Genomic DNA, 11,904 nt, shown 5'->3' with positions numbered 1-11,904 from the left:
ACTTCCGCCACCACAAGGCGGCGCTGCTGCGCATAAAGATGTCAAACAACACATCCATGCTACCAAGTGAAGACTTTGAAAAATTATTTTTATTGTCAGTTTGCCGCCCGCGCTTCACTACAGCAGGAAGCAATAATGCATCTACGAACTGGTTTGCCAACCGCCACTAAAACTTTAAGTTGTTTATGATGTCGGTGGGCGGGCTAAACAACCGGAAGTTACAGGAAATGGACAACAGATGTAACATTTACGTTATAACAAACAAGCATACAAAGAAACAGCAGTTCTAAAGCAACACGGAAGGTGATGACGAAGACTGTAAGGCAAAGTGCTACACAAACACCGCACTTTGGCGCCGACGCTAATGCTAACGTTATGCTAACAGCGGCCGAATCAAATCACACGACTTACAAGCTAACCGCTAGCTTAACCAGTTCTGTTGCCAAGTAGGTTTTCAAAATGATTTGGTATTTTGGTGCTTAACAACCGAAAAATATAAAGAAATATAAGAAGAAAATAAATAGAAAACTGAGACTGAAGAGATAATGGCGAAACGGCCTTAACTGGGAAGTAAAGAAGTGACGGAGAGGACCCGGATGAGAACTCGTGGTGGAAGCTCCCGCCCAGAGGAGCACCTGGTTTAAGGTAAGACACCTGTTCGTGTTTGCTCTTGGTTCGGTGAGCAGTTTATCCATTCTCTGACGGTCAGTGGAGGGATGTCACGTACAGGTACATCTTCTCGAGTAGCGATGCTCAGACTACAGATTGTTCATCTTCTACTCCTCTTCCACCTCGGGCTAAACAAACTCTAAACTTCAGAGGTACGTGGTTCTCACGTGGTGCAGTTTTGACATAATTGTACTTCCAGATTATAGTACGTGATACTTGTACTGCAGAGCATTTCAGAGGGATTAAACACGTTGAAAGAGAAAGCAGCAGCGTCTTTGAAATGCGTTTTTATTCGGTGATGATGCTGTCAGAGGCGTTAAATCTTTTCTGTGGCTGCGTTCAAATGCAGGAAATCTGTGTACTTGTAAGTATTTTTTCACAGTTTTTTGTTATTTCCGCCGGTGGAAGCTGGTGTGTGTTTTCAGTGTGTGCATGTGTCAGTCAGTGTAGTTCATGCTGGTGTGTGTGGAAAACAGCATTTGATGAGGATTTAATCACATGAAAGCAGAAAGTCCTGCCCTGATCCGCAGGAGGTGACCCTCTGCCTGTCTGTCAAAACCACGTCCAGCCCCGGTCTGCTCCGCACCGTCTGCCTCCGTGCACACCGCAGCAGCCTTCGGTAAGCTGATAATGGAGATAATAGCAGTAATCATGGTGGCTATTTTAAAGGGATCTTACATGATATCAGCGCTGGATGATGATGTTCCGGGTCAGACCCGGTCCACAGGCTCTGATTACCGTCTGCAGCTATTAAGTTTAAAAAGAACTCGTTAGTGTCTCGTTCACAACTTTATTCTGCACAGCTCCAAGCTGCCTGAAATGACTAAACAACAGTCACACATTATTAGTTTTCTGATAAGCTGGACAGGGTCTTTGATGTCTTCTGCTTATGCTGCTGTTACAGTGCAGTTTAACTGGTTTTTAACTGAACTGATTCAGATGTTCGGTCTTCACCTAAACGGCCTCAGTGTCAGTTAATCAGCGCACTCGTTTTCCTTCAGTGTTTATGTGTCAGGAAGCTGATGAGAAGTGAGCCGTCAGTCAGTGGTTTCAACCTGTTGTTTCTCTCTCAACGTCCACAAGAGACTGCGATTAAACACGAATCTGAACACAAAGCACAGGTGACGGTGTGTTCAGGGGACTGCTGACGCCCACTCCTGCACAGTTTTAGATGGGCTCTGAACTGAGACCGGCTGCCGGGCGAACAATGAGTCGTTACTGCGCTGACGAAATCTCTTTGTGTTGAAGCTGTGTGATAAGCAGTTATCACCCACATTTCTTAGCTGCCCTCTTCAGCCTAATCAGAGCTCATTCAGGCGCACACACACACGTCACAGGCTTCTTTAAAACACTAATGAAACTCCATTTCCTCGGCAAGTCCACCTTTTCCCGGTAGGAAAAAGGTGGGGGGACTAAACACGACAGACTTGGTAATAAATAGAAAAAAATCGTACAGATATTTAGTGAAAGTAAAATCTGGATTGGGACAAGAAGAATCCACGTCCCTGGAGGAAAAACCTCATCAAGCTCTGTTAACTAACCGCCTGTCAGCGAGCCCCCCAGGGGGCCGTGAGTCTCCTCTGTGTCCATTTTAATCTCGTTTTCCCAAACGGAAGCTGCGGCGTTTCAGAGGCTGTTTTCACACAATCAGATCAGCTGAGTTTGGCCGTGACGGTGCCATCAGGCGTCCTGTCAGTCACTCAGCAGTTTCCTCTGCTTCCGTGGAAAACTTTTGTGACCAGGGCGTCACTTAAACCCCGTTCCAGTGTCTTTTGAAGCTGTGATGAGAACAGGAGCTGCTGGGGAATTCATTAAAGGGAATCTGACAGGCTGAAAATCAAACTGCGTGCGTGAAATTTCTCTGATAGGCTGAGCTGCACTCCATCGTTTGGTGTTGGGACTCAGTAAGGCCGGACTCGGTGAGGAGGGGCTAGGTGAGGAGGGACTCGTGAGGCAGGACTTGGTGAGGAGGGACTCGGTGAGGAGGGACTCGGTCATGCAGGACTCGGTCAGGAAGGACTCGGTGAGGAGGGACTCGGTCAGGCAGGACTTGATGAGGCGGGACTCGGTGAGGAGGGACTCGGTCAGGCAGGACTTGGTGAGGCTGGACTCGGTGAGGAGGGACTCGGTGAGGAGGGACTCGGTGCTGGAGGACATGTTCAGATGGTTTACTTCAGTAAAATTCTTCCTCTCTCTGCCATCAGTGGATGAATGTGTGTGCACGAGTGCTCAAATGATCTAATTTGTTCCCTCGATTTAATTATTTGTGGCCCTAAAATGACTTGATTGCTCCATTTCACCTTCATTATCAGAACCATTTTGGCTGCCTGCTCGACGTTTTCCAAATGGACGGAAGTGGAGTTGAAACGTACGGCGGACTTCAGGTGGCGTCCTCGCATCCGACCGGTCAGAACCAAAGTGCATGTGAGAAGCACAGACAGACTCACAGTGTCTGGCGTGTCTGTGCCATTAGCCATTAGGCTGGGCAGGAAGTTGTGTTGTTGTGATGAACCGGGAAGCTGATTCACATGGCGGTCTGTTGTTGCCGCCTGGCTGCATCACAGATGTGTCACGCAGCAGCACAGATGCGTTCAGGACGTCCAAAACAGATGTTCTCACTTGTCTCCGAGCTGCGTCCGATGGAGCGGAGACGGGAAGCTCTCGGCCGTCGTGGTCTGACACGTCGACGCGTTCAGACTCGACCAGGGACCCTGCCGTCCTTCCCGGTGGGGATGCTTTGTGCCGGATGATGGTGGTTTGCACTCCATTTTAACTGAAAACTGACGGCTGCTGCAGCGAACAAAAGCCCAGATGTTCCAGCTGCTGACACTCAATCCAAAATGTGTTTCCAGCAGCTTTTAGTGGACCCAGTTAGAAGATGTTGTGCAGTTGTAGTGATGACAATTCAAGGTGAACTTTATCGTTCAGTGTGTTTCCATCCAATGTGAGGTTCCTGAGTGTAACCACTGATGGTGAAACACATCCTGTGCTTTAAAACGGCCGACAGGAGCTACCTGAGCGTCAACAGGACAGCCAAACCCAACTTTGTAGATGTTGTTTACTAACGATTGTTTCAGCATGAGGGACCACAGCTGAATTAGTTGGCGAAGTCAGCGTTCCCCCTGTTCTCCCACAGAACCCTGTTGTTGGTAAACGTGCAGGCTACATGAGACGTTATGTGAGTGTGTGCTGATGTTTGACAGCGAAGGATAACAGTCAGCGTTTTACTTCTGAGCCTAATGAGCCGTTCAGCTTTGAACCCTGACCCTAACCCTAACCCTGGAAACATTTACTCAAAGTGTCCTGTTCAATCCAAAACGTTCCAGTTAACTTTGATTGAACTGAAAACCAAGAAAAAGTCAAAGTTCCAAGACGAATTCAAATTCTCATGTGCTTAAAAGTGCACCGTGTCATGGATACCCCAACCTGATTGGGTCTGACTGAGAACACCAGGGCACACCTGGTAGTGACTCGCCAGTCACCAGGTGACCCCGCCCTGAAGCGTCCCGATTCCTGGTCTGACTCGAAATGGGAGCACATTAGCAAAACAAACGTCATGTTGTAGTGAAGAAGACTTGAAACCGGCGACTGAGACTTAAACTCATTAGCAAGCTGTTGAGGTCATAAAGCACCTGAGAAGTGGGCTCATTTCCTCACGTGCTTACAGTGGAGTCGCCCCCTGGTGGACATCAGAGAGAATGCAGGTACAAGGCACCTTGACATCAGCTCTGTCCACTTCTGTTTACCTGCTCCAAGTCCAGTTTTAGTGGGTGTGAATGAATGCACACACTAAGTGATTTGGGTGAACTGACCCTTTTCTAACTTTGCTGTTGCCCTGTTTGATTGCAGCTCGTGAAAATATGTCTTTAGTGAATAATATATTCGACACAAAAGAAACCAGTGTCCATCTGTTATCATTTTATTTCAATGAGAACAGTTAACAGTTGTGTTGTCTGTAAGTTTGTTGTTGTTGTTTGTTGTTCTCCGAGGTAATCTTACATAAACTAAACTTTGTTGTACTTTTGATATGAAGACGTTTTTTGAGGCACAGGAACCAGTTTCACTCCTTTGGTTCAGTTGAGTTTGTGTTTTCCGCAGCAGTTCGTCTCTTCATGAAGGCAGCGCTGGGATCCACGGAGGAGCGTCAGAGCAGACGTCACGGTTCAGTCTGCGGCGAGCAGGACCTCAGCGCTGACATCACTTCCTTTCTTCATCCTCTTCTCAGGTGGGCTGAATCTTCACCGTCATTCTGGTGTCGGGCCGTCAGCAGATGGCGGCCGATCGGTCGACCCAGTCCCACACGTGGACGGAGCCGTCCGAGGCGGCGGACAGCAGCGTCCGCGGCCGCTCAGGATGCCAGACGTGGGAGGCGACGAAGACGGGGACGCCGTCGGCAGACTGCGGTGAAACTGCGTGACCGCGATGCTCGAACAGCGGTCGAGCTTCCTGCGGCTCCGCCCCCCACACTGAGGTGTTGTAGATCTGAACGGCTCCGCTGAAACCTGCCAGACGGAGGCGGGAAACCAACACGTTACTCCTTCATCAGGTCAGTTTGTTACTACTCGCCATCGTGTTACTAGCTGAGGTTAAGCTGTTTCATACGCCAGTTAATTCAGCTTTAAATAGATAATTAAATGCATAAATAGATAATTATGGCCATGAAATGAATCCTGAGGTAAATAAACAAGGCAGTAAATATGTAAATAAAGCTGAACATATAAATGAGTCAGTATACTTAAATAAGTACGTTTTCATTCTTCTATTATATGAAGGTGTGTGTATTGTTTCCGTCTCTCATACGCAGGTATGCATCACTCTCTCCTCTCCCCCTCTCCTGTCTCTCCTCTCCCCCTCTCCTGTCTCTCTCTCCTTTTTCTCTCTATCTCCCCCTCTCCTCTCCCTCCCTCTCCTGTCTCTCCTCCTCTCCTGTCTCTCCTCTCCCTCCCCCTCTCCTGTCCCCCCCCCTCCTGTCTCTCCTCTCCCCCCTCTCCTGTCTCTCCCCTTTCTCCTGTCTCTCCTCTCCTCCTCTCCTGTCTCTCCTCTCCTCTCCCCCTCTCCTGTCTCTCCCCCGTCCTGTCTCTCCTCTCCTCCTCTCCTGTCTCTCCTCTCCTCTCCCCCTCTCCTGTCTCTCCCCCGTCCTGTCTCTCCTCTCCTCCTCTCCTGTCTCTCCTCTCCCCCTCTCCTGTCTCTCCCCCGTCCTGTCTCTCCTCTCCTCCTCTCCTGTCTCTCCTCTCCTCTCCCCCTCTCCTGTCTCTCCCCCGTCCTGTCTCTCCTCTCCCTCCTCTCTCCTGTCTCTCCCCCCTCTCCTGTCTCTCCTCTCCCCCCTCTCCTGTCTCTCTCTCCTTTTTCTCTCTATCTCCCCCTCTCCTCTCCCTCCATCTCCTGTCTCTCCTCCTCTCCTCTCCCTCCCCCTCTCCTGTCTCTCCCCCGTCCTGTCTCTCCTCTCCTCCTCTCCTGTCTCTCCTCTCCTCTCCCCCTCTCCTGTCTCTCCCCCGTCCTGTCTCTCCTCTCCTCCTCTCCTGTCTCTCCTCTCCTCTCCCCCTCTCCTGTCTCTCCCCCGTCCTGTCTCTCCTCTCCCTCCTCTCTCCTGTCTCTCCCCCCTCTCCTGTCTCTCCTCTCCCCCCTCTCCTGTCTCTCTCTCCTTTTTCTCTCTATCTCCCCCTCTCCTCTCCCTCCATCTCCTGTCTCTCCTCCTCTCCTCTCCCTCCCCCTCTCCTGTCCCCCCCCCCCTGTCTCTCCTCTCCTCCTCTCCTGTCTCTCCTCTCCTCTCCCCCTCTCCTGTCTCTCCCCCGTCCTGTCTCTCCTCTCCTGTCTCTCCTCTCCTCTCCCCCGTCCTGTCTCTCCTCTCCCTCCTCTCCCCTCTCCTGTCTCTCCTCTCCCTCCTCTCTCCTGTCTCTCCCCTCTCTCTTGTCTCTCCCCCACTCTCTCCCCCCCTCTCCTCTCCTGTCTCCCCCCCTCCTGTCTCTCCTCTCCCCCTCTCCTGTCTCTGCCCCCTCTCCTGTCTCTCTCCATCTCCCTGTCTCTCCTCTCCCCCCCTCTCCTCCCCTGCCCCCCCCCCTCCTGTCTCTTCTCTTCCCCCTCTCCTGTCTCTCCCCCTCCCCTGTCTCCCCCCCCCGTCTCTCCTCTCTCCCCTCTCCTGTCTCTCCCCCCACTATCTCCTCTCCCCCTCTCCCTCCCAGGCGGTCACAGCAGAAGGCGGTCTACACTGAGTCTGGTTCTGCTGGAGGTTTCTGCCTGTTAAAGGAGGTTTTTTGTCTCCACTGTGGTTGAATGCTGACTCAGTGTGGTTTTGCACTGGGACCTGTTACTCTGTGATTCTCTGCTTTTTGTTGAATGTGTTGTTTAATGAATATTTTGTTTATTTGAATAAATAATAATAACAAAAGAATATATTTTTGAGTGCTGGTTCTTATTTAGTCATGCGGCTTAACTGCAGTGAAATTCAGCAGCGACTGGAGCAAAATGCTGCTGACAGTTTGCCCTTTTTTCTGTTTGAACTGTAAATCCAATCTGAATCAAAACCCCCAAGAATCAAAATGAATTTGCCACAACTCGTTAATCGACAGCTTTAGAGCTGCTGGAGGACGGATTTTGTTTGGAACGTGAGGGGCTAACTGTTTCTGGTCTTTATGCTAAGCTAAATGTTGCTGGTAGTTTCATATGTAACGAATAAACATGCAAAGCTGTTAACTAACCTGACACTGCGATGCAGCCATCGAGCGCCGGAGACCAGGACACCTGGACGTCGTCCAGGTTGCAGTGACGTGTTGGGACGTCCAGCTGGGCCCGACTCACAGCCGCTGCTGGGATCCTCAGGTCTGAAATCACCGCCTGTCCAGAGGAGGATAACCTGACGATCCTGCAGCTGGACGGGTCCAAACCTGTGGAGGCGTCCGTCCACCACAGGACAGATTCACCCGAAGACGCCGGTGGAGGTGAAAGCTGAGGAGCAGCAGATGTCCGCATGTCAGCGATGTAAACGTTTCCGTTGCAGCAGCCGGCGAGGAAGACGGCGTCACTCACAAAGCTTAAGGAGCTGAGAGGATCTGCTGACTCGGTCTCTGCAGGGACAAAAGAACTCGTAAGACATCAAACTCTACACGGTCCTACAACAAGAACATCACTGGTCTGCATCTGAAGAGCAGCTGAAGAAATCTGCTGAACAACTAACTCGTCCCAAAGCTCCAACCAAAGCATCAGCCAGAGGTGTGACCGAGTCCCAAGTCAAGGCCCAAGTCCCAAACTTTGAGTATCGAGTGCTAAACAAGTCACGATGTGCTCTTCATCAACTGTGCTGCCATTTGAACAGCAAAGCCTCGACTCACAGGGAAGACATCGAGTCAACAGGCTCGAGTCCAAGTTAAGTCACATGTCGCTGGGGTTAGAATGTTTTCTGGCAGACCCGGCTGAGTGTGTGTGTGTATTTACTGATAAATGTGTGTCATACGAAGTTCTGTATTTTGACCCGCTCGTCTTTATATTCCTGCCGTTTGTCATCGGGTCACAATGAAAGCACTTTGCGGGGTCTCATCTGATCTTCATCGCCGTCATCACACTCCACCAGACGAAGTCACTCTTCTCATCTGTAAGAGCAGCTGCAGACTCACGGCACGTCAAACTGACCACATTCCACGCTACACGTGAGTACACGAGTGCCTGCAGCGAGCAGCGAGTACAGCAGACGTCAGCACGCCACTGTCTTATATCAACAGTAAATTGGGGCTGAATCCAACGATTATTTTCACTGATGATTAGTTATTTTATCGATTGATCGTTTTAGTCTGTCAAATGTGACAAACTAAGAATTACAGCAGATTTCCATCCATAAGAAACAAAACCCGACAACTTCCTCTCTGCCAGAGTGAAGTGAAGTCAAATGTTTGAAGCTCCCAATCAAATGATGTGTGTGCTGCAGGCGCTCTGAGGGTTACCGAGTGTGTACAGAGGCTGTCCTGAGGTCAGCCGGGTCAGCTGGACGTCGCTGCTCTGGGCTCCGTGGAGGACTTGAGGCTGCGACGAGAGTCGAGCTGCGATCCTGCTGCCTCTCTCTGAAACGCTCCTCCTCCTCGCCTGCACACTTCCTGTTCGTCTGATCACATCTGTCATTGGACGATGAGACACGGCAGAAACCAGTCGCTCGGTGAGGAAACACAAAGCCAAACACATTTTAGCACTGATTTCCTTCACGTTTTTGTTGTTGTTCCAGTCACACGCAGACAACAAAATGTGTGACTGGAAAGCAGTAGATTTGTGAGGAATTCTGTTGTTTGTTTGTTTGTTTGTTTGGATGGAGGAACCAATAAACAGACGGTGGCTTCTGTGATGGGAGCCTTCAGCTCTCATATGTGACTCACCGCCGTCGTCTCCTCCGAGGTCCCACACCTGCAGGTCTGAGCTCCGCCCGTCGTTGGTAACAACACACCTGTGAGGAGAACAACAGCAGGATTCAAATAAACACACGCACACCCACTGAGCCTCCACGTCCTAACATCAACACCTGAACTCTAGCCCTGCCCTGTAGACCCCCCACCCCCGACAACACAGACCACCACAAACACTTCATCCTACAAGTGCAGTATGACAGACGACTTTCCTGGACTACCTCACACTTGCACATGCTTACTTATGCTGCACATGCTAAACCTGGCTTCTTTCTTTTAATGCTTAGTTTTATACTCTATTTGTATTTAGCTTATATTTCTATTTTTATTCAATTTCATATTTTTATATTCTACTTATTGCTCCTGGGACCTGAGTCCTAATTTTGTACCACAAACATGTAAATGTGAGCTGGTATGACAATAAAAGTTCCTTGAATCCTTGAATCCTTGGATCGGCGTGAACCATCAGCCGTCTCTGCTGCCAACCAGCGATTATTCCCGTTAAATGTTTGCTTGATTACGTCGACCATATGTGATGTAAAGTGATGTGAAACAGAGAGAAATGTTCTCGTGGACTGAGAAGGTCATCAGTCAGACTCACCTCGTTCCTGGGACGTGTCTGAGGCAGCAAACGGGACCGTCTGTGAACCCACCGTGGACAACTTTGAAGTCCCGTTCTGCACAGAGACCCTGAACACAACACACCCAGCACAGTGTGAGAACGTGACATGTGGATGTTGTGTTTATAATAATAAACCCAGAGGTTTGGACTGTTTTTGCGTCTGTGACCTTATTTCCTGTGGCGAAGAGTTTTTGTGGCAGACGCAGCTCCAGAATTTCATTTTTAGATGAAGTGCATCCTGCGACACACACGGCTGTTAACACAAAAAACAAATAAGAAGATAAAAAGGTTTGAGTTTTTCTGCACGCTTGCCAGACGTTATTATGCTGTCACTGTGAACATCTCGGCTTGTGGAAGACTGTGAACATCAACAGCATCCTGCTGATGTTTTGTGAGAATATTCGTCGCTCAGCTTCTCGGACCACAAGTGGATGAAAGACGAGTCCACTCGGGGTCTGCGTGGTCCCACATCTGTTTCTTTTCTGGTCTTAGTTCTAGTGTTTGAGGTTCTAATTTATCCATCTGGTATACATATACAATATCTGCTAACGTGTTATTTGTCGCCGGACTTGCAGTGAGTCCACAGTGTTTCCAGATGATGGTGATGTTCATTGTGCTGACTCACTCTGCCTCGAAGTCCACTCGATGACTCGGGAGGGACCTTCCAGCTGATACACAAACAGATCTTTGTACCTGAAGACAGAAAGCAGACCGCTGTTAACGACACATCAACAGTTCACAGGTTGAGGAAGTTAAATGTCATTTTTTCTAAGCTGTAAACGCGGCAGCTGAGCTTTATCAACAATGTGACAGAAACATGAAAAAGGACCAAGACGTGCAGATTAAACTTGGATGTATGATCTCCATCGTCATTCTCCATAATGTAAAATCATATTAATTCTGTAAGCAGACAGCGTTAGGTTACTCATGTTTATGTTCACATTTTTGATTGTATTTTTTTATGTCCTTCAGACCTTCTTTTTTTAACTTGGAAACCAGACTCCTTCCATAATTTTGAATATTTAACGTTTCCAGCCTCGAGACAAGCACTCGTGCCTTAGTGATCAAATCCGACTCATTTCTTTTAAATAACAGAGTTCACTCTTCAATTCGGCTTGCATGTAGTTCACCAGCACGTTTCTGTAACACACTGCTGCTGTGTCGACTTATGGTATCAGCCATTTTCAATCAAGACAAGGCCGGAGATGACTTAATGAATCAAGTGTAATAAGTTCGAGCTGAGCTGAAAACGGCTGAACCAGATGCAGATGAATATGTTGTGATGTTACATAACATCTGATCTAAACCCGGGGGCAAGTCCGGAAAAGAAAAACGGTTTTCATGCTGTTTGTTTGCAGTGCTAGCTTATAGCTCTGCAGCACGAATGGAGCCTCTAGCCGGTAGCTAACGTAAACATTGAAACGTTTAAACCAGGAGAAAACATTTCTCACGTTTTCAGGGACTCGATAAACCAGTCGTCTAAAATATCATCAAACTCTGACTCCTCCATATCAGCCTTCACCTCACGTTCCTGTTGCTGTCTGTCTCTTCACTTCCGCTGCTTTTGAGTTTCTTTGGCGGTTCATTCAACTGATGGGTGACGTCACACTGCCCCCTGCCGGTCAGGCGCGGCTGCACATTTCTACTGTCAGATTTAACGCGGGCATTTTACTTTACTAACAATGAACTCATTTTTAAAAAGGAAAGGAAATTGTTCACTTGTTTCCTTTTCTAGTCACAAAATTTTAGATTCACATTTCAATAGGCAGACTTTACTGTATTGTATCTACTGTAAAAGATAAACACAGAAATGAAATTAAAGTTAGCAATAGAGTTCAAAAATAAACGGACAGATCATCCTCAGGTCATTTACATAAGCACGCAGTACCACAGTACAGAAATATTTTGTTACAAGTAAATGTCCTAAGTTGAAAATCTAACTTAAGTACACAGATATTAGTACCAAAGTAAAAATACTTTCAGATTATGTCCGTAGTACGTGTATGTGGTGCTTCCATAATGTTCGTGTTGTAGATAATGTGTATCCTGCACTTGCTGCTTACTGCACTTCTGGTTAGATGCTAAACTGCATTTCATTGCCTTGTTCTTGTACATGTGATGTACAGCGTAACGACAAGTTGAACCTAAAGGTTCCTGTCTTCATCATCTTCATCACCTAAAGGTTCCTGTCTTCATCATCCTGATGAGTTTCATCTGAAAAACAAATGTTTC

The 11,904-nt window shown here is 48.3% G+C and overlaps 1 protein-coding gene across 2 annotated transcripts; it reads right to left on the bottom strand.

Moving 5' to 3' along the window:
• Positions 1-4,572: 4,572 nt before the first annotated feature.
• On the bottom strand, positions 4,573-11,275 carry wdr73 (WD repeat domain 73). Of its 2 annotated transcripts, XM_046399575.1 has the most exons (8): positions 11,124-11,275; positions 10,298-10,365; positions 9,840-9,925; positions 9,652-9,740; positions 9,024-9,091; positions 8,601-8,768; positions 7,365-7,730; positions 4,573-5,171 (listed from the first exon to the last, which is right to left on the bottom strand). In XM_046399575.1, the coding sequence occupies exons 1-8, from the start codon at positions 11,180-11,182 to the stop codon at positions 4,933-4,935; spliced, it is 1,143 nt and encodes a 380-aa protein (XP_046255531.1). In that variant the 5' UTR covers positions 11,183-11,275; the 3' UTR covers positions 4,573-4,932. The 2 variants fall into 2 exon arrangements, with proteins under 2 accessions (XP_046255531.1, XP_046255532.1); XM_046399576.1 differs by lacking the exon at positions 8,601-8,768.
• Positions 11,276-11,904: the final 629 nt, after the last annotated feature.

This window comes from Scatophagus argus, chromosome 9 (assembly GCF_020382885.2).
Source record: "Scatophagus argus isolate fScaArg1 chromosome 9, fScaArg1.pri, whole genome shotgun sequence".
NCBI lineage: Eukaryota > Metazoa > Chordata > Actinopteri > Scatophagidae > Scatophagus > Scatophagus argus.
This window is presented reverse-complemented; position numbering and strand designations above follow the sequence as displayed.

Bases quoted from the DNA above. Each gene is read 5' to 3' on its own strand.
- wdr73 (XM_046399575.1), bottom strand. From the start codon at position 11,182: ATGGAGGAGTCAGAGTTTGATGATATTTTAGACGACTGGTTTATCGAG. The intron at 8,769-9,023 runs GTGAGTCACATA...GTCCAATGACAG, and splicing joins CCTCGGAGGAGACGACGGCG to ATGTGATCAGACGAACAGGA. The intron at 7,731-8,600 runs GTAACCCTCAGA...TTGTCCCTGCAG, and splicing joins ACAGCCTCTGTACACACTCG to AGACCGAGTCAGCAGATCCT.